The sequence below is a fragment of the Chlamydotis macqueenii genome, chromosome Z, assembly GCF_036417535.1.
Source record: "Chlamydotis macqueenii isolate bChlMac1 chromosome Z, bChlMac1.mat, whole genome shotgun sequence".
Classification (NCBI taxonomy): domain Eukaryota; kingdom Metazoa; phylum Chordata; class Aves; order Otidiformes; family Otididae; genus Chlamydotis; species Chlamydotis macqueenii.
Genome location: NC_141593.1, coordinates 11,879,779 through 11,907,042, shown reverse-complemented (window position 1 = coordinate 11,907,042; position 27,264 = coordinate 11,879,779). Strand labels below are relative to the sequence as shown.

The window sequence follows — 27,264 nt, the reverse complement described above, 5'->3', positions numbered from 1 at the left end:
AGGATCCTTTATTACAAAGGACTGCAGTACAGACAACTTACCTGTTAGACAGTATTCCATGACAGGACTGAGTATTGGTTTAACACTGATTTAATCTGCCTGGACTGGCAGTGAACGCTGCACCTCTTCTATCTGCTGAATCAAATCCATGGTCTTTTCTTTTAGTGCCAGTCCACACTATGTTCTGCTAAACTAGACCTGTCATTCTTAGCTTTTTAAAAAAAAAAATTGTGTTTATAGATTATGTAATAAAATTTTAAAACTTAAGAAACATGAAGCTGTCCTGTGCCTTACTTGAACTTTCAAGAGTGTTTTACATGCTCAGCTTCTTCTCACTTATTGTGCTTTCTGAGCCTTCATGCTTTAGGTAAAATACAGAAGCTTACCTATGTAGCCATTTTTTATATGGATTGCTTGGAGACACCAAATAACTTTTTCAGTTAGGAAAAGGTCAGTGGTGGACCTTACCCAGAGGACTTTCATTATGTGTCTGCTACAGCTGCCATCATAACCAATAAACCTGCAGTACAAATTTTTGTCCTCTTCCAGCACCAAACCTGGTACATAAAAAAACTTCAGGACTACTCCTAGCTAAAATCATACTACTATCCCAATTCTGTACAGGGTTTTAAAGCATAGTTTATTAAATGCTAAATGTATCGGTGGCAACACCCTATCCTCTGAACCGCCATTGCTTAGATATCGCTTGGACAAATTTCTCATTCTTTTTGAAACCCATGACACAAAGTTGGTGGCAAGTCAGAGAAAGTGTTTTCCCATCCTTCAGTCATTTTGTACAATATAGCAATTCCTTAACTCTTTATTAAATGCAAGAGAAGTTGCATGAGGTTACATTGTGCATAGGGAGAAGCATTTACAGTAGTGCTGTGCTGCAAAGATTTACTTTTTTCTTGAAGTAACTGAAGGTCTAAACCTAAGGTTGTGACCTGTGAAGCAGTAGAACACCCAGTATCCTCCAACCTTACATCACTTCTCCACTCCAGCTTTCACAAGGTGTGTTGCCTATTAACTCCTCTGTAAAGGGCACAGGCCCCTTAGTGACTCAAGCGTTACTTACACTCTTAAATTTAACAAAAAACTAAAACAACTTAGAGCAGATTAACAAGATAATGCTGTATTTGCTATACTATAGAAAATACAGTTAAATATAAAATTCTAGTACTCTTACAAACTTTCCACAGTAATCTGTTCTGTACTACCAGGTATTTATTCCTGAACTATTTTCTTCAAGGTTGAGATGGGAAACACTACATCTATGCAGGAGTCCTATCAGTAATGCTGCAGGCTAACCTTAAATGTCTATGATTAAATTCACCACCTACTTGCTTACTGCATCCATGAGAACAGCAGCAGCATATTGATGCCCTACACAGGGTGCAAGTTTTGCCCTAGGACTTCTCAACTAACACTTACACCTGCTCGAACATTCCAGTCTTATGAGGACCCTGATGATTGATAGACCCAGATCAAAGTTTTATTTGAAGTCATCTCCTGTCCCTATCCTTAGTTTGTTTTTTGGGGGTTTGTTATTGTTTTGGACAGTTATTCAGCTTTCCATATGACTTTAAAAAAAAAAAAAACCAAAAAACCACCAGCAGACAGTAGTGGTTAGTGTTAGAAACAAGAAGTAAAATACAAACATAAGCTTTTATAAAAGAGAAATTGATGTCTCTTAATAGCACCAAAGCATTTCTTCCTTTCAACACTCTTACACTGCAGTACCAAGTTTTGGTCTGAGGTCTAGAACCATTTAAGCCCTCTGCCTGCAAGGTTTCTAACAATTTATCAGTTGTAGTTGAAAGATCTTATTCTTTAAAGGAAGTAAGAGAACTTTTTAAAATAGGTTTTATCTGAGATAAAGCTCACAGAACCTACATTAAGGTTCTGTAATATTTAATCAGAAAACCTAGCACAACATGAAACAATGGATAACCAGCATCTACGTTTACAGATGCTTATTCTGAATGGGCTTTTTGCTAACAAGAATACTAAAAATAGATGCTACCTTTGTGGCCTGCTGAAGAAAAACGTCACTGTAGCTCCCTGACACTGCTTCTTACCTTGTACAGTAACGAGCTGTCTTAGCTGTATTTGTGTAGACATCCCTTCCCCTATTTACTGTTTCCAGGTTTGGTGAATTCAGACAGTCCTCTGTCTCTCTCCCAAACAGTGGGTAGCTTCTCATCTTACCATACATCTTGTTCAGCTAAGGATTTGAATGGGTTTAATACCATTATTAATTTTGAGTTCTGTAAACTCAGACCAAGACAATTTCTTAATAAGCCTCATTCATTAAGATATCTAGCACCTCTACAAGCCATTTCAGGAGTTGTAGAGCTGGAAGAGTTAACCAATAGCACCTTTAGAACACCTCAGAGCAACAAAAGCTGCATCAGAAACTTCAACAGTTGCCAGAGGCTAACGTTCAATTGCAATGATTGTTTCAGAATATTTTTTTAAAGAAAAGCTCTCCTGTAACAACAACAAAAAAAAAGGAGTTAAAGTCTACAATTGCTCACAGATCACCAGATTTCTAAAGGCTTTAAGTAAAAAAAAAAAAAACTGTAAAAATATTTATGAAACTACATTAAGGTGTAAGACCAGGTTAGAATGCTTTTACATAAAAGTACTATGATTAAAGGCGCTCCAGCACTCTAGTTCGTAAGGAGCTTCACTACACAGTGTCCATCACATCCAGTGCGTTGTACATGATCATAAGCCACTAGGATTTCTCAGCGTCAGTTTGCATTTGATGCCCCAAATCTCATGGTTCTTTTTACTGCCAACAGTTGGCCTTGCAATAGTTGTAAAATGTGAACAATTGATCTTCATATCAGGAAGTGTTTCCTTGAGGAGCTGTAGGGAGCTATCAGTCACTATTCCAAATACCTGAAGAGTCTTTAATGTTGGAATTTCACCAAGTTCTCTAGAAAGAAAAAAATATGAAATTAATCATGAACTTTTTTTTTTTTGCAGTCTGTACCCAAACTAGGTAACTGCATTTCTACTAATTTTTTAGAAGGTAACTACTTAAGCGATCAGTCCCTTCCTAATTTTTAAAAGCACTTATTTAATTGAAACTAGTTCTCTGTACTGATAATTCAGGAAACCAGCTGAATAAATTGCTTCTTGCTGTTCTCACTCTCTCTCACACAGTGAAAACAAACTGGTTCCTCCCCTTTCATTGCCCTGGACTTAAATATTTAGAACAAGTGGAAAGAATTGCCCCAGATGAAGCTTCAGGATGTGGCTCAGAGGATGCAAGCTCCTAGGTATTATCACCCTCCAATTTTTTAATGATGTTTTGGTAAGTCGCCAGCCATGGCTTCCTGATTGCTTCATGTTTGCCCAGTCATCCTGTGAACCATGTATCTATAAGCAAGTATTGGACAAAATGGAAAGGCACTGATACACCGGCTATCATCATGACAGCACACACTGCTACAGAAGAGGTTCTTCAGATTCCCATTTTGATGGTTATGTTCCTCTCACAACCTCATTTCCTTAGGACTGACATCCTTCCTGAGACGAAGATAGATAGCTGGTATAATAATAAAAGGCAGAAAAAACCCACAAGCAAGTAACTTTAAGATGTGTTTCAGTGGCAACAAATAACTTGTTGTGGTTTTGTTTGGGGGGGGCGGGGGGCCTAAGGTGGTAGCTTCTGTAGGACACTGCTAGAAGTCGCTCCCCTTTGTTCAGTGGACTCGGCCAGGCCTAGGGCGGACCTGCTGCTGGCCAAGGCCGAGCCGATGGGTAGCAGAATGTCCCGTGATAACGCCTCTGCGATAACGTATTTAAGAAGGGGAAAACAGAAAAAAAAAAAGAGAGAAGAGAAGATGTGAAGAAGCTGAGCGGGGGCAGAGGCGCAGAGGGGGAGGCGCAGGCCTTGTGGGCCTTGCAGGCCTCAGCCTCTGGCCTGGCGGCCGACTGGGCCCAACTTGGCCCGGCCCGGCTGCAAGAAGTGGAGAGGAGATGAACTAGATTATGTGAAGAGAACCTGAGAGGTGTCTGCCAGCCTGTTGTGAAGAACTTGTCTTGTGAGAGGAACAGCTGCAGACGCCAAGGTCAGTTCAGAAGGAGGGGGAGGAGTAATGCGGCTCCTGGCCAAGATTCCCCTGCAGCCTGTGGTGATGACCGTGTTGGAGCAGGTTGTCCCCCCTGCAGCCCGTGGAGGCCCACAGAGGAGCAAAGATCCCCCTGCAGCCCATGAAGGACCCTCACACCGGGGGAGGTGGATGCCTGAAGGTGGCTGTGGCCTGTGGAGGGCCCGCGCTGGGGCAGCTGTTCTGGAGGGACTGCACCCCGTGGAAGAGATGACCCACACTGGAGCGGTTTCATGAAGGACTGTGTCGTATGGGTGGGACCCCACAACAGAGCAGGGGAGGAATGTGAGGAGTTCTTCCCCCGACCATGCAGCAGCAGCGTAAAACAACGCGTGATGAACTGACCGCAACCCCTATTCCCTCTTCCCCCCTGTGCCGCTCGGGGGGGAAGGAGGTAGAGATGTTGTTAAGCCCGGGAGGAGGAAGGGGTGGGGGGAGGTTATCTTGTTCCCTGTCCCACTATCCTGCTGTTTGTAGTAATAAATGAATAGTTTTCCCCAAGTCGAGTCTGTTTTGCCCGTGACGGTAACTTTAAGGATTTTCTTCCCGTCCTTATCTCAAACCTCGAGCCGTTTTTCTTACATTATTTCTCCCTATTCTCTCGGAGGGTGGAGAGAGAGACTGCGTAGTCTGGTCCCGATCAGGGCTGAACTACAACACTTCTACAAGGGCACATAAAAACAAAGGAATTTAAACAAGTTAGCTAGACAGCAACTACTGTCAACTCTGGTAACTTTTCCAAAGGATTATACCTTCCTTGTTGCATAAACAAAAGCCCAGTGTTGACACCGATAACTGGTCATTAGCAGAACCAGAAACTCCAGCTGTACCTCTCAGTAATGAGTACGAGTAGTGTAATACCATTAACAGAAGACATGATGCATGCACTGAGCAGCAAGTTCCATGAGCACAGACTGACACCATGGAGAGGTCAGCTCAGATACCTTTGGTTCCAGTCTCGATTCTCAAAGGTACATGCTCTAGCAGTCAAGTTATTTTACCTCAGTTCCTTGTTCCTAATTGCTCATAACAATTAAGCTTTTCTAAACAGTAGCTGAGATTTAAAACCTAAAATAATGCAAGTCCAAGTTAACTCATCCTCTGTATGAATAACAAACCAAAGCCATTTAGAGATTACTTACACTAAGGCAGCAGGTGATATCTGGTAACATCGGCTAAGACACAGATGTTGTAGAAAGACGAGTTGATGAAAATACTGGAAGCACTCAGGCTTCAACATCACACTGTCACTGTACATAAGAGCACATGAAATAGAAGTATAAAGCAGCAGTAAATTTGGTATTTCCAAAATTCAGGCTGAGAAATTTGATGAATATGAATTTTTTTCTGCCACTTCAGTATTTTGTTTCTCAGTATGGAACTAAATCATTTCTTGTGCGTGTTGTGGTGGGAGGGATTTTGCTTTCCACTGAGGGGCAAGTGAAACAGAAGCTTCTCTGCAGGTAGATACTCTGCAGCAGAACTCAGGCCATTAAAAGGCAGTTACATTACATACTGAGATTTCAAAATATCTTAACTGACTAGATCAGAACCAATACACACTGTTTTTTATGGTTCTATGGCCAAGAAAAATTTATATCAGAGTTGAATGAAATCCTCTCTAGGATCTTGGGCTCATAAACTCTATATATCTAAATGCTTTCTTCCACTCTACCTATTGACTACATTCACTTGTTAGTTAACAAATCCTGTCTGTATGTAACATTTACACTGAAGTAACAAAAAATCTTGAAGTTAGTTACCTGCTCCAGAGTAGATCATGCCAGATAGCAAATCTTTTATAGATTTAGCATAGAAAGTGTTTTCTTATTGTCTAATGCTACACAATCATGCATTATTGCTATATAACTACTGCATCACAATAGAACTGGCAATCCCCTGAACCATAAGGTCTTCTTACCTTAGATCTAAATGGACAAGAAAAGGACATCTTTCCACCAGTGTTTTAACATCTGAAAAGAGGTCACACAGAGTCAGTCCATCTTTCAGTAACAAGACAAATGTGCTTTATACAGCCTACTCACTTCCAGATATGTTCATTTTTATCTTCTCTACTGGAATCTCACAACTGAAACTCAGCTTCCTGTTAAAAATATACACACTCAAGACTTACAGCATATAGTCTGCCTATCAAGACACCTTACAGGGAATTTTTTTAATTCTCAGCAAAACAGATCCATTTAGTCCAAAGTCAATAATTCAAATTATACTGCTGTAGAAATCTACTAAGACACAGTAATGGTGAGATGCCTGAAATTCCTACATCTAGCAAAAAAAATACTAAAATTTTTCTACACATCAAGTACCCTTTCAGAGCATCAAGTTCTTCAGGCATCTCCATTTTTACCCAAAGAAAGTTCTTTCCTTGTGACAGAAAGTTATGGTTTTCCTGATTTAAACTGGAGATTCTTGAGAACATCTTTTCATTGTTTGCAAACAGCATAGAATCACCTGTGACTCAGATATCACCTAAAAGGCCATTATTATTAGCATGGTGCTAATCAACATGCAAGAGGATTTTGGTATTTCAGAAAAAATGCAAAACCTAAAGAAAATGATGCCTAAATTATGACTGTTACTGAACTACTGAAATCTTATGCCTTATAAATTGCAATGAAACAGAGTAAAATTACTCATAAAAAGTGGTTTGCAAACAGAAGAGCATGTTGGTTCTAATGGTCAGATCAACAGAAGGTTCAAATTCCTGATTTGGAGATTATGCAGCATATTACTGGCTTTTGGGCCAAGATAAAAAGTATACTGATGTATTTCCCCACAAGGGAATGCATGCCGAGGTCTGTGGGACATTTAAACAGGAAAAAGAGATCACAGCCTGTGTGTCACCTACTTGCTTCTCAGCCAATACCCTACCATCACATTTGCTCATTCCCAGACCTAGATTTCTCTGCATTTTCTCTTACTCTGCAATTTTACCCAACTCCCCCTTCTAGAACTATAAGTAAGTAATTAGTTAATGTTGATTACTGAGATTATTTGCCTTTCAAATTAACTGGTACCTGTAGGACATCGTATCAGGCTGAAACTCTAGTTACTATGACTGTTCTCTTTTGGAAGATGCCATCAGCAGCCACAATAGCAGAAGCCCTAAGAAGGCTCCAAGAACAGCATCTGGAAGGCTAATTGACAGTGGGACATGGGATCCAGTGTATCCTGCTTCCAGGACTTCCAGAAGTAAAGGCTACACCTTTCAACTGAATATAAAATGAGCTTTCACCTAACTATTTTTAAATTCAGAAGACAAATCATCTCACCCCTCATGGCTGAGCCAGAGGCATGAGTAAGATTCTCTGACAGCAACAATATCAAGCTATACAGAGCACAAGATCAGTGTTTTGTTTTGGTTTTGGTTTTTTTTTTTTTTTTTAATATACACAGTGGATGCCAACCAGAAGAAAAAAAAAAAGCCTGCGGCTTTATCTCATAGTGGGATAAAGGTTTGCCATGCTGCTATTTACCTGCTATTTGTAGATTCTGTCTGTATCCACTTAAATTTAATTGGGTTACTTTTGATGTAACATGATTGACTGCTGCTTTGACATGGGTGGCTGTGAAGTCACACCAGGACAAGTTCAGCTCCTCCAACCTACACACAGATGAACAGAGTTGTTTAGAAGAATGACTGAAATACAGTTTGAGTTCTGATATTATCTACTACAGTTGATACTTTTGAGGCAAAAACTTCTAACACACCTACTACCAACTTCCTGTATTCATGACTACAAGTTTCACTATGACAATAACCAAGCATTGCAGCAAGTTGCCCATCAAAGCTGTGGAATCTGTCTTGGCAGGTTTTCAAGATCTAACCAGAGAAAGTCCTCATCAACCTGGCCAGTGCTGAATTAAGATCCTGCTCTGGGCAAGGGGTTAAAGTGACTTCCCAAGGCCACTTCCAGCTGGTCAGTAAGAGAGCACCTGAAAAGCAGCACAAAGGAATTTCAGCCACTCCAGCCAGTTAAGACAGCTTCAATCGGGAGCCCAACTAGGTAGCATGGCAAATAAACAAGAGGGGTTAGAGACACATACACACCTGCAGGGCTATGATCTTACTGGCATAAAGAAGAGACAGGCTCTTCAGGAAGGACAGCCAGGGGACATGAAGAGAGAGTGTCACCCTCTATGTCAATGACCAGCTGGAACTCATGGAGCTCTGCCTGGGATGCATGAGGAGCTGACAGAGAGCTAAAGGGAGGGCATTAAAGGGAAGGCATGAACAGGTGACATTATAATGGGGGTCTGCTACAGGCCACCTGACCAGGACGACCAAGTGCGTGAGGCCCTCTACAGATAGATAGGAGCAGCCTCACAGTCACAAGCCCTGGTCCTCATGGGGAACTTCAACCACCCCGTTACCTGTTGGAGGGACAACACAGCAGGGCGTAAGCAATCCAGGAGGTTCCTGGAATGCATGGATGATAACTTCCTCCTGCAAATTACAGAGAGGCCAACAAGGAGAGGTGCTATGCTGGGCCTTCTTCTCACCAACAAGGAGGGGCTGGTGGAGAACATGGAGCTCAAGCGCAGCCTTAGCAACAGTGACCATGAAATGGTGGAGTTTGTGATCTTTATGGCAACAAGGAATGCACACAGCAAGCTCTCTACCCTGGCCTTGAGGAGAGCAGACTTCGGCACCTTTGGGGATGTGACCAGCAGAGCACCATGGGATAAAGCCCTGGAGGGAAGAGGGGCCCAAGAAAGCTGGTTAATATTCAGGGATCACCACCTCCAAGCTCAGGAGCAATACATCCCAATGAAGAGAAAGTCAGGCAAAAATGCCAGGAAGCCTGCACGGATTAACAAGAAGCTCCTGGACAAACTCAGACACAAAAAGGAAGCCTACAGAGGGTGGAAGCAAGGACAGGGAGCCTGGGAGGAATACAGAAAAACTGTCCGAGCAGTCAGGGATCAGGATAGGAACGCTGGGGATAGGAAAGCCAAAGCCCTGACAGACTTAAATCTGGCCAGCGATGTGAAGAGCAACAATAAAAGCTTCTATAGGTAGGTCGGGGATTAAAGGAAGACCAAGGAGTATGTGGGCTCTCTCTGGAAGGAAACAGGAGACCAGGGTACCTGGGACATGGAGAAGGGTGAGGTACTTAATGACTTTTTTGCCTCAGTCTTCACTGGTAAGGGCTCTAACCACACCATCCAAGTCACAGAAGGCAAAAGCAGGGACTGGGAGAATGAAGAACCACCCACTCTAGCAGAACAGCAGGTTCAAGACCATTTAAGGAACCTGAAGGTGCATGAGTCCACTGGGACCCAATGAGACATGTCCATGAGTCCTGAGGGAACTGGCAAATTAAGTTGTCAAGTCACTGGCCGTAGTATTTGAGAAGTCGTGGCAGTCTGGGGAGATTCCCACTAACTGGAAAAGGGGAAACATGTTTCCCTTTTTAAAAAGGGAAACAAGGAAAACCCAGGAACCAGAGGCCAGTCAGTCTCACCTGTGTGCCTGGCAAGGTCATAGAGCACATTCTCCTGGAAACCACAAAGGCACATGGAAAATAAAGAGATGACTGGCTTCACTTAAGGGCAAATCATGCCTGACCAATTTGGTGGCCTTCTGATGGGGTTACAGCATTGATGGATAAGGGATCACCAACTGACATCATCTACCTGAACTCGTGCAAAGTATTTGACACTCTGCTGCACTACATCCTTGTCTCTAAACGGGAGAGACACAGATCTCACAGATGGACCACTCAGTAGATAAGGAATTGGCAACTCCAAGAATTGGTATTGGGACCAGCTCTGTTTAACATCTTAGTCAGCAACATGGATAGTGGGATAGAGTGCACCCTCAGCAAGTTCGTCAACAACAGCAAGCTGTGTGGTATGGTCAATAGGCTGGAGGGAAGGGATGCCATCCAGAGGACCCTTGACAGGCTTCAGAAGTGAGCCTGTGCAAACCTCATGAGGTTCAACAAGGTCAAGTGCAAGGTCCAGCACACAGGCTGGGAGAAGGACTTGGGGGTACTGGTGGATGAAAAACTGGACATGAGGCAGCAACGTGCACTCGCAGCCCCGAAAGCCGACTGCATCCTGGGCTGCATCAAAAGAAGCGTGTCCAGCAGGTCAAGGAAGGGGATTCTGCCCCTCTACTCTGCCCTGGTGAGACCCCACCTGGAGTACTGCGTCCAGCTCTGGAGCCCCCAACATAAAAAGGATATAGACTTGTTGGAGGAGGTCCAGGAGGGCCATAAAGATGATCAGAGGGCTGGAGCACCTCTCCTGTGAGGACAGGCTGAGAGAGTTGGGGCTGTTCAGCCTGGAGAAGAGAAAGCTCCAGGGAGACCTGATAGAAGCCTTCCAGTACCTAAAGGGGGCTTACAAGAAGATTGGGAGGGACTCTGTATCAGGGAGTGTAGTGACAGAATGAGGAGTAACTGTTTTAAACTGAAAGAGGACAGATTTAGATTAGATTTAATGAAGAAATTCTTTACAATGAGGGTGGTGATGCAGTGGCACAGGTAGTCCAGAGAAGCTGTGGATGCTCCATCCCTGGAAGTGTTCAAACCAGGCTGGATGGGGCTTCTCAAACCTGATCTAGTGGAGGATGTCCTTGCCCATAGCATGGTGGGTGAAACCAGATGATCTTTAAGGTCCCTTCCAACCCAAACCATTCTATGATTCAGTAATATCTTAGGAAGTGAAATGGTTCTCTCTGGAGATTGCCATGCGGAGATACTGTCTTTTAATCTTGCTTTTGATTTGTGACTCCGTTCACAGATGACAGCAAAAAAGGCTGTCCATTATTTGCATTGGTCAGATGACCAATTAATCCCAATTAGCATAAAATACTTCATGGTTTTCTATAAGCAGTGGCATGCTTTGACCTTAACTCTCTTTACATGCTTGATTACCTATAGCCTATCACCATCCAGAGCTGGCAAAAAGTCTTTATTTTGTGTGCAGGTGTTGTAGACGTAACCAAAGGACAAACAGACAGCGAGCAGTGTTTAGCAGTACAGCATTTAACAGGCAATCTCTATGTAAATTAAAAAAAAACAGATGAGTTGCCACTAGCATTCCTAGGATCAGGTTTGCCATCTGCTATTCACTGTGTCTGCTGTACAGACTGCCATTCTCCAAGGAGCTCATGATCCATGTAATCAGACCAAGCCACAGAAAGCATTATCTACCCACGAGAAGCAGAGAAAGATTAAGGCTTTGCCTGTCCACTAACTTGCAGTTTGATTAGAAATATGCTTTTGCAGAAGCAAAGATTAAGATTGTCCAGCATCTCACAGGAAGTCAGCAGAAAGATCAGAATATAAATCCCAGATTGACTGGGGCTCATTTCAGTGACTTCCTGCCAGCAGACGGTTTAATCACTGGAGTTGTCAATCTGAACACAGTGCTTCATATAAAGTAGGTTACTAAAGGATTATTTTATCATGGATGGAAAGGCACAATGTTTTCTGCCATTCATGCTGTACTCTGCAGCAAAGGGAGCTCTGGGACTCCACTTGTCAGTTTCAAAAATACATAATTTCACTTTGTGAAGATCACATACTACTTTCATTAAGAAAAATCGAATTTACGTGATAATCAAAGGAACGTAAGTGGGGTTTATCCACCAACAAGAATTCCTTTAAGGATTACTAAGGAAACTCATGAAAAACTACTGAAGTACATATTTGCTATTAAAGAAGAAAATACCTTGGTGGAAAGAAACTGACTATTCAGCTAATTATCAACTGTTAAACATTCAGGAACACAAACAGGCTCATAAAAGACATTAGTGACAAGTACAATTGGTATGCCTATGGAAAAAAATAAAATATTTTTTCTCAGAAATAGCAGTAAGCAAGAATAGCAAATATTATTTTTGTCTTACACAGAACAGCTGCTCAACATCAGCTCCAATGCTTCTGCAGAAAACCCTGAGCACCCACAGAGATTTAGTCGCACCAAACTGGGATTCTTAGCAATGCTCCTGTGGAGAAGAAAAAAGAAAAGGATGAGAAATGTTGCAACACTATTTGCATTGCTAGGATATGTGACTATTTTTAAGATTTTTGATATTTTTAATAATTCTAGGCACAGAATTATTCGTTAAACAAGTAGCACTGCATCTTTTAGTAAACTGGCCAACTTAAGAGTCATTAAGGATCTCAACTCTTGTACTTGCTGCACAATAGCACAACTTCAAAATGGTTACTTTCCTACTTACCTGATGTTCCTGACAAGTCTGCATATTTATAAACTGCTAATTTGAAAAGGAAACAACTTCTTTTAACCTTCTCTTGTATGTCATTAAACATACACCATACCTTATTCGAGATGACTGTATTTCTACAAAAAACAAAGCAATCATCCTATTTCTGAAGTCACCCTTCTGCAAGATATTTCAGTGCAAAACATGTCCAAATATTTGCATACCTCTGCATTTGTGTGCAAGACTAGAGCAGACACGCAGTTGGCAAAACCTGGAAAAACCCTTACACCCAGTATCTACATTTGTACATAAGGCAATAAACTTCCATCCTCAGTGCCTAGTTAGTATCCAGTTTTCAGATACTTTTAATCTAGCATCAAAAGCCAAACTATTGGTTTATTCGTACACTTCCCCCTGCCTCCCCCATCCCCATCTTGCGTGAGGAAGGCATCAGAAAGCTGAAAAGTAGAAAGCAGGACACCCAGAGTCTCTGCCATCTGACCTATGGTCAGTCCCTGGCACCTCCAGAATCACCTCATGTGACTGAACAGGAGGTCAACTGCACATCCATTAGTGTCTTTCCAGTTTAACCAAACAACTGCTCATCTGCTTGACAGAATCTGTAGTTTTCCAGGACACTCAGAGTGAAGTTCAAAGAAGTGAGAAATGGTCCAGATGCACGATGAGCATCTGGTGGGAGAGCTGCCAGGACCCCTTAAAATAGAAAAGAACCTATATGCCAAATAAACAGTTCTCTTGGGAGCACAGAAATGAGAAAAAAGTACAGCCAAGCTCTCCAGCTTGGCTGCAGGAACAGCCAATGGAAACAAACACTAAAGAAACGAGCCATTTCTCCAGGCTCCCCCCTAATCTGGGGAATAAAAAAAAAGCCACCAAGAAACAAGTCTTCTAGAGGAGTGTTTCCCCCTCACTTTATCTCCTGGAGGATAGAGATGAAAGTGGCAGCTCATCTAGCCTGCCAGCTAGTTTTGTTAGGTGTCTAACACTGGGAATTTCAAAAGACTGCTGCTGACTGGGGTTAAACTGCAACAATCTAGTAGCACACAGCCACTCCACCCACCCTTCCCTCTTCCCAGGGGCATGGGGGAGAGAATCAGAAAGAAAGGAAAACCCATGGGTTGAGGTAGAGTTTACTAGGATAGCAATGGAAGACATAGTAATATATATCTCAATAATTATAACAATAATAAAATACAGAGATAAGAAAATATACAAAGTGAACAATGCACAATTTCTCACCACCCAACAACCAATACAGCCTGTCCTGAGCAGCAATCACAGAACAAAACCAAAAGTGATCCCGGAGCAATCCCGAGCAGCGAGAGATCTGCCAGCCGGCCAACCTCCACTTATATACCGAGCACGACATTTATGGTATGGAACCAGTTTGGTCAACTGTACTGGCTATACACTTCCCAGCTTCTTGCACCTGCACATTAGCAAAACCCGGGAAGCAGAGAAAAGTCCTTGGTCTCTAGCAAGAACTAATAACACCAGTTTATTATCAACATTCTTCACATACCAAATCTCACACTAAATCCTAAATATAGCAGCTACTAGAAAGAAAATTAGCTCCATCCCAGCTGAAACCAGGACAGACTCCCATAATGAACAACTCTCAACTTCATTCTTTCACTAGCCTACACAAAATGATAGCACCAAAAGGTGTTTACTTCATATTCCCAAACATGTCACTCACTTGATGATGTCATCAGAAAGCACTAGTCCCTCCAAGCTGAGGTTCTGCAGCCTTTCACACCGACAAAGAATACTCTGGAGATCTGCAACAGACACTGTGCAGTTTGACAAATCCATATGTTGAACTCTGAGAGGACTGAAAAAGGAGAAAGGTAGCTTATTAAAATTGCATTTGCTCCACAAATTTCCCATACCATAAACATTCCCAATACATTAAAACAATGCAAAGAAAACAGTTATCAACTGTTGTATTCAGCTGCAGACCAGACATACTACTAAGCTCACCAGGTCTACTGCTAACCTACCAGACAAAACCACAGAACTCCTATCTTCAAGGCATTTATAAAGTTCATCGTAACAGCTGAAAGTCTATCTTGCTGGAGTTAAATAATTTTTTTCAGCTTCCCACCTAAAAATGCTGGAGATGCCGACCATTCTTGGTTCAACAAGACAAACCACAAGTGGATGATGGTGCTTTATACTTTAAAAAAAAAAAAACAAAAACAAAAACAAAAAAAACCCACATTAACTTGGTTTTAAGTAACTGACAGGTGAACGCACATCCTCTTATTTCAAGACAGGCCTAAACAATTGATCAGCTCTTCCGCACTCCAGAGACAGCACAAATGCTACTACTGGTGGACATCTTAAAACTAAAAATACTCAGAAACTGTGTATACTTGAGATGTGGTTTCAGGATCCAGAACATGTAGAAAAAAGCCTTACCTGTTTGTTTTAAACAGTGGATTCCCAATACAAGATCTTGGGCAGCGGAACACAGTTACACCTGCAGGCAACAACTGTCCAATCACTCCTGGCAGCAGATTTCTACCAGTCAGGTCAAGAGTCTGCCAGAGAGATTCATCAAACCTAGGGCACAGAATTTTACTTGTTAGTGAGTTAGAAAGAGTCAGAACTATGAGTTCAATCACAGAGTTTTCAGTGTCACAGAAGACTGAGAGGAGGGAAAGCTATTCAACAGAATTTATTAATGTTAGAGTATGTGAGCCATCTTTTGATCATATATACATATAACCCACATACAGCATAAATTGAATTATACATCAATAAACAAGAGGAGAACCAGATCATTTAGCAGTCTATGGAACCTAAGGTTTTCTTAGTACTAAATGATGGGTAGTAATACTTACGAAAGACGATGCCATCTCTTGCAAATCAAGGAAACTTTTAGCAAGTCATTTAGTGGTAAATATGCAAAGATTGCCAAAAGTAATTCATCTGGAAGTGTATCCCACGAAACACCTTTAGGGAAAGAGCAAATGTATTCTAGTTAAAGCTGGTTCATTTTTGCCTGCTGATCAGATGCCTTTTTTTGGCTCGGCTGTTAAAACAAAATGTCTCTCTCTAGGCTATAAAAACATCAGCCCACTACTCATCTCCCTTTTCAGCTTTTCATTGTAAGAAGATACTATCACCATCTTTGCCTAGGTATGACTGGCAAATGCAAGACTTTCCATAACATCAACATAGTATACATACTAAAGCTATGGAAAACAATTCCCTTGAAAAAAAAATGACAATAATCTTTATTCACATACTCATCTTAGAAACAAAAGCATCTCAATTACTTCCTTTGTCTTCCAAGGCATGTATGGTCTTTTTCTCCTTTCCTCTGCCAAAATGCCCATCCTTCCTACATGTCAGGCTTCCAGAGGGGAGCCCAAGGTGAGCTATGCTTCTACGTGGTACACAGAGAACGGCAGGTACTGCAAAGTGCTCCTTAAAACATGCACGTTAACCACCATCCCCTCAAGAATTACACAAAAGGATGTGGTGCGATCTCAACTTCCCACAAGCAGATCCACGGCTCCAGAAGATGTTGCCATTCCCATGAGAGATTTCTGTGTGATGGAGCTCAAAAGCAGCTGTTTATGACCCAGCGCTCTCTTTTTTAACAGCAGTATTGTCTGAGGGCATTCTGACCTTTCATACGACAGCCTAGTGTCTGGAGAGTGTTGTTTCTTTATTTTGCATTCCACAGTCACTGCAGACTGAAAACACATTTTGATACCAGGGAAAGGAACCCAGCATCCCATAACCCCATCTTCAAGTGCCCCAAGGCTTCAGGTTACAGCTCTGCTCTTTCCCCACTGGTCCCTTTCCAGCACAGGAGCCTCACACCATTTCCTGCACCTTCCCTGTCGCTCGCCAGCAGGGTCCCCTGCACTGTTCACAGCTCAGCTCCAACACACGTAGAGACGCTGGCCCTCTGGCATACCTCAGCCTGCACTGACACAGATATGAATCTGGATCCCTTTGGTCCCAAGAATCTTACTTCTTAGATGCCGTGGGCCACAGTTCTGGAGCCAAACACACCACCTCTGCTTAATGGCTTACACAAAACAGGACTTATCAGCCCAAGCCTGAAAGCCACCAGATCTAGAAGTGATATTCTGCTGGGATAGAGCGAAGAAAGGCAAAGAATAAAGTACAGAATATAGACCTAGACCTTTAAAGGTCATCTAGTCCAACCCCACTGCAAGAAGCAGGACCTCACGACGCCCACTCTCCATCTCTGCTGAAGGCTGAACAAAACTGGGACTGAGGTGATGGTACCTGACTCTGGTTCTCGGAGCAGCCGAGGCCGGCGCACAATGACAAAATCTTTTTCCTTCTCCTTCACCTTCTGCCGTTTCTGAGGAGGACAAGGCGGCGACACCAGCAGGTCCTGTGGAGTGTTTTCATTGCCCAGCTTATCTTTCTTAAGGACAGACACTCCCATGCCTGACAGAAACTCTGAGGTCTTGCTCGAGTCCCAGTCCCAGTCCCAGGTGAAGCTAGTGGAAACATTGCTGCTGGAGGATGGAATCTCCTGGAGGTGTTTTCTGCAGACACAGCAAAACCCATAAGCTCCGAAGGCACCCGCCAGACTGACACCACACACAAGAGGGGACTTCTCGTACAGAAGCATTTCACAGTCACACAGAAGCCACATCTCCACGAAGGGCAGTAACTTGAATTTAAATCTGCGGGTGCTGGGAGCACAGGCAGAGGCCGCAGGGGAGGCGTGGGCTCAGTTGGGCAGACTGAGGATAACAACGCTCCGGGGACCAAGCCCAGCCCGTTCCCGGATGGAGCGAGGGGGTGAGCGGTGGGGACCGGGGAGAGAGGCCGACCGAGGAGCTGTGCGACGGCCCGCCCCTCCCCCCCCCCCCCCCCCGAGCTACCAAAACCTCGCCACGCCAACCCAGTGCAGCCGGGGACCCCAGCGCCGGCGGGCAGCGGGCGGGAACACGCGGAAAGGGGGAAGGCGCGGGGTGCAGAATGGCGGAGCGCCCTCGCACGGGAGGGGGCGCGCGCGGCGGCCGCTGGGCGCCAGCACCGCACCTCGGCGCGAGCGCCGGCGCCACGCGGGGCGCAGGGAGGCGGGGGGGGCCGGGCAGTGTTCTACCTTCCCGCGGCGCGGGAGAGAGCGGCCCGGGGATCCCGGGCACCCACGCGCGCTGCACGACCCCCCCTTCTCCTCCTGCCGGGAACCCACGCACGCCTCACCTTCAGGCACTCCCGGGACCCACGCATCTCCCCCACCCCCGAACACTCACGCTCTCACGACACCCATGCACGCGCCGGGGGTTCCCCCCATGCACCCCCACGCCTCGCAAGGGCTCACGCACAGCCCGCGCGCCACACGGCTCTCCCCTCCCCCACCAGCGGGGACGACGTTTCGAGCGGCAAGTGCTCCTCTCCTCCCCTCCCCCCACCCGGTACCTGTGCATGGCGGCGGCTGGGAGACCCAACGCATCGAGTGGGAGCACCACGCACCAATGAGCAGCTGCGCGCTCCGCGCTTTCTAGCACCGCCCCGCCGCGCGGCCGGGGCGGCCCGCGGCGGCCGGAAGCCAGTTGGCGCCCGCTGCAGAGCTCGTCGGGAGTTGTAGTTCGGTCCCGCCTCCCCATACACACCGTCCCACACCCACCCGCCCACCGCCTGGGCGCGGAGGGGCCGTACCCACAGTACCTTGCGCCCACCCGCGGGGCGGGGGCGGTGACGACGTCAGCGGCCGTGGGGAGGGCCGGGCGGTTTGGCGAGGGGCAAATGTCGGCGGCAGTGGAGGCCGCGCCCGGCTCTTTCCGTGTCGGGGCGACCGGTGCCGCCGCTTTCTGTGTGGCGATCTGAGCCCTTCGCGTGGAGGCCGGCGGCGGCGAGGATGGCGGGCGGCGGTGCCCCGAGAGGGACTGGCTGCTGAGCGGGGGGCTCTGCCTGCGGTGAGGGAGCGGCGCGGGCCGGGGCACCGGCGGGCGGGGGCGCGGGGCGCGGGCCCCGGGGCGGAGGGTCGCGTCGGGAGCCGCAGCGCCGAGTCACGCCGGGGTGGGGGCGGCGGCCTGCGCGGGGCCTGTGCCGTGCGGAGGGGCGAGGGCAGCCGCGTTCAGCTTCCTTTGCCCCCCCCAGCCCCGGCGCCTCTCCGAGCAGAGTGCGCGGCCCGGGTGGGGAGCGGGGAGGCCCCGGAGGCGCCCCGGGCTCCTTTTGGCCGGAGAATGTGTGCGAGGGGCGGGAGGAATCGGCGTCTCCTTTTTTTTGGTCTCAGGCCGTGATTGTTTTCCTTCCCTCAGGGGCCCCGAGCACGTACGTTTAAGACACGCATGTTGATGTTTGTTAAGCGTCTGCAGACTTTGATTCTGTGCGTCTTGCAGGCCGGTGGATGTACAGTGATCAGCTTTAACGGCTTTCAGGTGCAGCAGCAGGGTCTGGTTTGGAAACCAGAATCGTACTGACAGTGACATTTTACCGTGAAAGACTTTCCTGCCTTTTGGAAAGGCTTTTGCTGTGAAGGCCTGGAATTGAGGGACTGCCAATGTGTTCTGGTCCTATTCCTAACCACACTTTTTAAAACTCTGCAGTCTTTTCACACCATGTTTCAGGTTTATGTCGGGCTTTCTTTCAGTAATGCAGCTCTTCGTGCTTTATCTCTGTGCTACTTGTTTTGAAATTGATGGGGATGGAAAACTAATTCTGAACACACCTACAACTCCGCTCTTAGTCAGCCGCTTGCTTGTAAGTGCCGTCCTTTGTTTACAGAGTAAGGATGCAGAGACATACCTATAAAATTGAAGATGGTAATGGAATGCATGGCAAATTGTACACAACTGCTAAGTCAGATACAGATAATGATATGACTCAAATTAGCGTTTGTATAATCTTAAAAAGAATTTATGTTAACTGTTTCCAGTTTTAACTAAAGTCATGGAACGGTTGTTTAAAGGTGATTTAAGTGGATAGTCAAAAAAAGAGCAATGGGATTTTAGCTGAAAAAAAAATAAACTGATTATATTTAACCTGTTCTGCAGACCCCTTTTTCTTTGTCAGTCTTTTCACTTTTCTCTATTAATGTGTGGGAACTTGAAGGAAGAATTTGGTGAAAGGGATGAAGTCAAATTATTTTTAAAAAACCTCTGATTTACAAAATAGTCTAAGATTGTCTTAATGCAATGTTAGAGTTGTAATCATGTGATCGACTGCTATACTGACACCTGTTTTGTGTGTGTGCATTACTCTGGTAGCCCAGGTACCGATTTCCATTCTTTTTTTAGATTTTTATTGCAACAGTACAGCTCTTGTATCTGATTCTATTTTACTTCATTCAAACAAGTTATTTGCCTCAATGTGCTGTTTCCAGAGTACTCTCCTAAACCTTATGAAAGCATCAGCCTTTGTGGTACTTAATATCCTTTATTAGAGGATAAGACAGCGCCATGTAAAGCACATAGACTTCCTGTGGTTTTGTAATGATGGTGTCTGCTTGCTTTTGAACACAAAAATGTGTTCCTTGGTCAAACATATGCCTTTTATGTAGTCCTTCTGTGGAGAACCTGGTATCCCACCATGAGAGAATACAGCTCTTTTGAATGCAGTAAGTGCAGGATTTTGTTTTTTTTTTTCTTGTCATTAACAGATAGAAATCTTGTTTCCCTAAATATCAATTTACGATCAATTAAATTATAGAATTGTAGAATGCTTAGGGTTGGAAGGGGACCTTCAAAGATCATCTAGTCCAACCCCCCTGCAAGGAGCAGGGACATCCCTGACTAGATCAGGTTGCTCAGAGCCCCATGTAATCATTTAATTAGTTTCAAATATTTTCTTCATTGTGAGATAGTTGAAATTACAATTACTAATAAAATATCAGTTAGTATGTAGACTTACTAGTGTTTTTTAGAAGGACAAAGCTCTGCAAATGATGTTTTCTTGATTCGTCTCAGAGGTTATTTCTTCTAAATAGTGCAATCAGATAACTTTTCTGGTCAGTTTTCTTGGGCAGTTTATGACTATTTTCTTTCTTTAGGTAGTTTTCTCACTGTGCTGAGATTAAGAAGTTCTTTGTCTATCTGTTGTCTGCTTATAAATACTTACTGTTTCTCTAGGCTGCAAGGGTCCATGTGTAATAAGGAAGTGAAAAAAAAAACCAAACCCGCCAAACCCCAAAACAAACGCCAAAACCAAACAAAAAAGAAAACTCAACAACACACTAAGCAGACTTGGATATGAAAATGCCTGAGGGGGTTGTTTTTATTGTTGCTTGACCTTTCATTCTTCTCATTTTGTTCTTTAAAAGTGGAAGTGTCAAGGGCTCTTGCCCTGGGACAGTTCTGTCAGTCCAAAAGGTTTAATCATGTCTGTAAAGTGAAGTCTTACTTCACTTGCTTCAGGATTCCTAAAGGCATAGCACTGCAGAGCAGGGCAGGCTTCGGAAGCCTATTACAGATGTGGTGTACTGTTTTTCTTTTGCCAAGTGAAATCTGCTGGAAGAAACTCGATAGGAACTAGCAGATTATTGCCTGACAGAAAGGCAAAAGGTCATAATTGAGCTGGCCACTGATACTTTGCAGGAGATGGCAGCTTTCAGTTTGTACTTGCTGCTGAGTTGTGAATTCAGTTTGAGTGGGAGATGCTGTTGCCCAGATGTTTCTTTCGGTATGCTGTGGCTCTCACTCAGTTTCATCCATTACTATCTTCGATATTTCTTTCATAGTTCTGTAACTTTCTTGGTAACAATGTTTTTTTCAGATGTAATTATGGTGTTTAAAATACAGAGTAAGGCAAAGAAATCTCTAGCTGCTTGCTTCTTCAAGTGTTTTAACTGGAATATCCAAGATCTAGAAATGTAACTTTTCCTAATCTTTTTTATGATCTTTACCTGATAATATTTCAAGAACAGCAATAGAAAAAAGGCTGTGTAGTATCCTAAAGATGACTGATGTACCAAAAATATGAAAACCAGGAACATGGTGACAGTCTTTATTACTAATTTTTGAAGGACAGAGAGAACTACAAACTGGGAGACTAGTCTGCTTCCTTTTGAATCTCTGAAAAAAAACTGGAACAAAAGCTATTCGCAAGCGTCTAGAACAGAATAGATAAGTAAAAGATGCATCAGTTTGTCAAGGATAGATTGTTGAAGTAATCTTATTCCACTGATAGGCCTACTGTATACAAGAGGATCAGGGGATGTCTTATATTTGGTCTTTGAGAGGACTTTTGATTCTGTTTCTCAGGATGTTTTTGCTGGGGAAGAACAGCTAGGAACACCTACTGTGTGAATAAGAGGCCAGTCCCTTGTCAATTACTCTTCAGTATTTTAACAAAGAGTTTCCATATGTTCTGGTTTTGTTAGTGAGGGGGGGCCTAAGGTGGTAGCTTCTGTAGGAAACTGCTAGAAGTTGCTCCCCTTTGTTCAGTGGACTCGGCCGGGCCTAGGGCGGACCCGCTGCTGGCCAAGGCCGAGCCAATTGGTAGCAGAATGTCCCGTGATAACACCTCTGCGATAATGTATTTAAGTAGGGGAAAACAGGAAAAAGAGGGGGAGAAGATGTGAAGCAGCTGAGCAGGGGGCAGAGAGGGGGAGGCGTGAGCCTCATGGGCCTTGCAGGCCTCACCCTCTGGCCTCCCGCCGGGCAGCCGACTGGGCCCAACTCGGCCCAGCCCAGCTGCAAGAAGTGGAGAGGAGATGAGAAGTGAATAAGATGTAAAAAGGATCCTGAGAGACGTCTGCCAGCCTGTTGTGAGGAACGGCTGCAGACGCCAAGGTCAGTGAAGAAGGAGGGGGAGAAGTAATGCGGCTCCTGGCCAAGATTCCTCTGCAACTCGTGGTGAAGACCATGGTGGAGCGGGTTGTCCCCCTGCAGCCCATGGAGGTCCACGGAGGGGCAGAGATCCACCTGCAGCCCGTGGAGGACCCCATGCCAGAGCAGGTGGAGGCCTGAAGGAGGCTGTGGCCCGTGGAGGGCCCGCTGGGACAGCTGTTCTGAAGGGACTGCACCCCATGGAAGAGATGATCCACGCCGGAGCAGTTTCACGAAGGACTGTGGCCCGTGGGAGGGACCCCACGCTGGAGCAGGGGAGGAATGTGAGGAGTTCTTCCCCTGACGATGATACAGCAGCGTAAAACAACGCGTGATGAACTGACCGCGACCCCCATTCCCTTCTCCCCCGCCCCCCGTGCCGCTCGGGAGGGGAAGGTAATAGAAATAATGTTAAGCCCGGGAAAAGGGAGGGGTGTGGGGAGGTTATCTTGTTCCCTGTCTCATTCTCCTGCTAATTTTAGAAATAAATGAATAGTTTTCCCCAAGTTGAGTCTGTTTTGCCCGTGACGGTAACTTTAAGGATTTCTCCCCGTCCTTATCTCAAACCTTGAGCTGTTTTTCTTATATCATCTCGTCCTATTCTCTCGGAGGGTGGGGGGAGCGAGAGACAGACTGCGTAGTCTGGTCCTGATCAGGGCTGAACTACGACACATAATAAAATAATGTGATTATTAAAAGTTAAGAAGGCACAAAACTAGGAGGGATTGCTGGCGTTTTGGAATGTGGTAGTGAAAATCAAAATGCCTTGAAGATTCAGAAGCCTGTGAGAGGGGAAAGGGTATGAATGAGTAGAGTTTTGTGCCTGCGCTTAAGTAGGAGCTTGCAACTAGACAAATACAGCATAGAGAACAGTGTTGTTTTTCTTAGAGGGAAAGTATTTGGAGGGCATAATAAACTGAATACTTGAAGGGAGCATCGTGCAGGTTCTACTTCTGTTTATATGTTTCAGTAAGGCATGTGAAGCAATGTCTACCCTTGGTTCAGGCCTTCTCAGGCATCAGGTGGGATACTATGAGGGTTCTAGCTCATTGTAGAAGGAAGTGGGTAAACTTCTCATTGTAGAAGGAAGTGAGCGAACTGGGGAGTGTTAAGGGCAGCCATGAGAAATCTGCAGAAAGTGTGATATTACACTGACTGAGAAGGAGATTGAAGTACCAATTATATTAGTCTGCAAAATTCGCACTCTGCTGGTAAAATGCTTTCCTGCAAAGTTTGAAAAGAGTAGAACTGTGGTTCAGTTTTGTCTGGGATTTCTGATTAAAGGGGAATTGGGAGTCCAAGTGAGACCCAGGTCCTTTCTTCACAGATATGCTCTACTCTTTTTAGCACTTTAAGAATATAATACTGGACTATCTTTTTGTTAGTTTTGGTGCTATATAAAAACTCTAAGAAAGTGTGGGTTTTTTTCGTTCTCTGCTGTTTCATTTGGTAACTTGAGTATTTCTGTACCAGACAAAGTAGTTAGCTCATTTGTTATGCAGGTGGTCATGAGTGTGGTTAGTCTTGAGGTTGGCAAGGTAATTTAATACTGTTAATAGGTTGGAGTCTCTAAGGGAATTAAGTGTGAACTGACCCGTTTATAGTGCTTGCAAAGAGTTACTAGCTGCGTTTGGACTCTAGAGGATTTCATGCCAGAATTTTGAAATGTACGTCTGATATGGGAATAACCAAACTCTTCCATTCACAAAATTAAAAACTTACTGATTTTGTCTATGTCTGAAACAAAGCAAGGAAATCCTAAGCCTACACAAAAGCATGTCATTTCTTTTATTGGTGAAGTTGCACTTCCAGTGCCAGTATTTCAGCTTTTGATCTTATTTGTGTTAATCTGTAGATGCCTGTCTCTCAGGAACGGAGGATGCCAATATATACTCTTCTGTTCAGAGCAATTTTGTTACTTTCTTAATTTGTCATTGCTTAATAGGAGCATGTTGTAGGCAGTTGAAGGTTGTGCAGTACAAGAGAACTCTGACGTAGTTCATTGATCTCAGGAGAACATTCTTTAGCAGTTCAGGAGCTTCAGTCAGCTGATACTAGAGAGCCATGTGTTAGTAGTGAGAAGCCTGTCTAAATAAAATGAAGAAACAGAATTGTGGGTGAGGAACCTACCTTTTTTTTGAGCTGACAACCAGATTCAGAGGCAAATGCTGCTTGCCACAGGGAGACGTGACTTTATAGCCTGCGGTAATATGTTTTAAGCTCCGATACAAATAATTCTTTTAGCACAGGTCTCAAATATGGCTGTCGTGTTACGCAGAATGTAGTTCATAGTAAGAGCTTCTGTCAAGCATTGCATTTCTCACTTTGTGGATTTTTTTTTCATCTAAGCTGTTTATGTAGAGAGCTAGTTGTGTTTTCCATCTGAAAATTTTGAACTGTAACTTTGAAAATGCTTATACATTATTTCAAAACAACTCTTATTTGTCGTCAGTTGTGGTCTGGTAAAACTTAGGCCTTTCATTTCATATTTTGAGATTAAAATAGGAACGAGGTGAAGAACGGGAAAATGCAGTTTACTTTGATAACTGCAAAGTTGCTTTTGTCTTTGAGTTAAGTTGTGGTAGGACTCAATTCCCTCTCTATTTTAGCATACTCAGTACATTCCTGTAATCTTTTTGGAAGTTTCCTCATGGTAGTAACTGAGTGCAGCATCGTATAAAAATGTTTCACCATCTGTTTTGATAGCAGCTTTTTAGGTGTGACTGTAGTGAAAAATTTTATAGGTGTGACTAATGGAGGGTATGCTGTATAATGTTTTTTCTATTTACATAGCATAAGGTGTGGCTATAATGGGCACGCAAAGCTACGTATGTCAGCTAGCACTGCCTTAATGTAGCTGATATATAGTATTTCTTTTCCATTTTTTTTTTCTTTGGTGGAGTTTGCTACTATACTGTAAATATAAAAGAGACTGTTTTCTGAGGAAACAAGAATCATACAATAGAATAGACAAGGAATAGACCTGGAATAAGAGACTGACAAATAGGTTAGATATCCTGCATTCATGATTTACAGATGATCTAGCCAAAACGTAGTACAGGCAGATAGTAGGGGGATGCTTTGACCTAATAGAAGTGCTAATAATTTGATAAACACGTTAGACAAAAGGCAGAAGATAAAAATTAAGTGTTTGCGTCTTTGGTAAGAAACAGGAAGGTAACTGGAGCTGTTTTCAGAATATGGGAGGCTCTGATTATAACAGCCGATACGGAGTAAGCAGACTTCTCTGACTGTTTGGAAATTAAATGTGAAAGTAGCAAAATGGAGAGAAACAAATCTTTGGGGAAGATTCACTGAGTAATTGTCTTGTGTGTCCTCAAGGAGCTACTGGCATCACAAACTTTGGAATTTTTTAGTGGAAGTAAGTTTTCACTGCTTAGTGCCCTCATCCGTAACAGATCTGCTTAAGCAGTATACTGAGAGATTAGTAAAATAAATGGTTCACTTCAACAAATTCTGAAGAGATTTAAAAGTAAATTGAGGAAAATTTTAGTAGTAGCATTTCTTTTAAATCCCTAAAGTTACAGTGAAAAGTGAAAGCACTGAAAATACAACAATGAGGAAGTCATAGCAAAAACTATTTCGGTTAAATCAGACCACTTAAAATTGTAATGTTAACTAGAGTAATAAACTTAAAAAAAGTGTGAAGTGCCTGTGGTGAAATGATGCTTATTAAAAAAGTCAGAAGCAGTTTAACTAACAACGTAACAAGTCAGTGAATTTTTTTGTAGTAGATTTGTACAGCTCACAGGCCCTTTGCATGAAGATGTATGAACTTTCTAGGCATTTCTAGCAATAACACAGAGTAACTAAACCCAGAAGGATGAGCAAAGCAAAAATATATACTGGAAAGACTAATAATGAATGAATGGAGACTTTTGTTTCCCTAAAAAAGAGCAGAAGCGGAGTAAGAAGGTGAATCACCTAGCATGCTGCCTCTTACTACATGGAATTTCAAATTTAAAAGAGGTACATCACAAGTAGAATAATGTACACTTTGCTGTATTTATATACTCTCTTGACTCTGAGTACAGAATTTAAAGTTGAGGAATAGTCCATTTAAAAAGCGGCTCATTAGCTTTCCAGAAACATTTAGTTTAAACCTTTAACCCTTTGTCCAAATTAGTTCATTTCTTCTAAAAGAAAAAAAAAAGAGCTGAATAGATGTTGAGATTTATACTAGACTTAAAAGGCATATGGTCTTATTCGAGGACAGAGATTTGACTTCTGGATCTGTTGTCCATCAAGAAGATAAAGAGGAGCTGTCCTGATACGTTGCTAGAAATTACAACATTGGAATGACATAGTATTTTGATTTCTGCAGAGCACTTCAGAGCACCTTGCTGAAAATCTTATTCTTCATTTGATTCAGAGTTCTTGTCATGTGAAATAAGAGAAGTCTATCAATATGTTTAAAAATGTCTGTTAAACAGCTCTTTCTGTGTAAATATCTTCCAGAGATTTTAATGTAGTTAAATGTCTTTTTGTCTTACAGTTCCGATCTGCTTTCTTAAGTGAGCTGCGCTGTGTGGCTGGGGTGAACATTCAATAATGAGTGGTGCAGCCCTGGGCCTTGAGATAGTATTTGTCTTTTTTCTGGCCTTATTCCTGCTTCACCGATATGGAGACTTCAAGAAACAGCATAGGCTAGTGATAATAGCAACATTATTGGCTTGGTATCTCTGCTTCCTTATTGTGTTTATACTGCCTCTGGATGTCAGTACGGTAAGAAACTTGCAAGGTTTTCTGCTTAGTTGCCTGAAATGTGTATGTTTTTTTTTTTTTTTAATTATAATTTCAAAAGACAGTATCTTAAAGAGCAAATAAATTTTCCAAATAACTAAACTAAATAAACTAAACACTTGTTACATTTTTTGGATGACAGTATCTGTGTTTACAATTAATTTTACTTTTTGTTGATTTCATCAGATAGCAAATCTATTTCAAATGTCTTAGAATTTCATTATTTGTTTATAACAATTTAAAAAAAATCTATTTAGGCAGTGTAAAAACACTTTCAGTTTTTCACTTGTCCTGCAGATTGCATGTTGTTTTGAGGGTTTATTAGTATAACTGCTCCCAAATGTAAACCTGCAGTACAGGAAATGTCTTT

General features: G+C 43.4%; 2 protein-coding genes across 2 annotated transcripts in view; one reads left to right on the top strand and one right to left on the bottom strand.

Moving 5' to 3' along the window:
* Positions 1 to 614: 614 nt before the first annotated feature.
* SKP2 (S-phase kinase associated protein 2) lies at positions 615 to 17,900 on the bottom strand. The gene is made up of 10 exons (XM_086769914.1): positions 17,782 to 17,900; positions 16,630 to 16,898; positions 15,204 to 15,315; positions 14,779 to 14,922; positions 14,054 to 14,188; positions 12,013 to 12,111; positions 7,625 to 7,752; positions 6,049 to 6,100; positions 5,270 to 5,377; positions 615 to 2,947 (listed from the first exon to the last, which is right to left on the bottom strand). Exons 1-10 carry the CDS (start codon positions 17,787 to 17,789, stop codon positions 2,734 to 2,736), a joined length of 1,269 nt encoding a protein of 422 aa, XP_086626040.1. The 5' UTR covers positions 17,790 to 17,900; the 3' UTR covers positions 615 to 2,733.
* Positions 17,901 to 18,157: 257 nt separating this feature from the next.
* Positions 18,158 to 27,264, top strand: part of LMBRD2 (LMBR1 domain containing 2) — a 29,803-nt gene continuing 20,696 nt past the window's right edge. The window contains exons 1-2 of the mRNA XM_086769912.1: positions 18,158 to 18,278; positions 26,647 to 26,876. Coding sequence (XP_086626038.1) covers positions 26,703 to 26,876 — 174 coding nt within the window. The 5' untranslated portion in view covers positions 18,158 to 18,278; positions 26,647 to 26,702. The remainder of the gene's footprint in view (positions 18,279 to 26,646; positions 26,877 to 27,264) is intronic.

Excerpts from the sequence above, each read along its gene's own strand:
- SKP2 (XM_086769914.1), bottom strand. Across the intron at positions 14,923-15,203 it reads AAGAGATGGCATCGTCTTTC|GTTTGATGAATCTCTCTGGC; the intron begins GTAAGTATTACT and ends TCTGTGCCCTAG. Across the intron at positions 12,112-14,053 it reads CTTTCTGATGACATCATCAA|GAGCATTGCTAAGAATCCCA; the intron begins GTGAGTGACATG and ends TCTTCTCCACAG.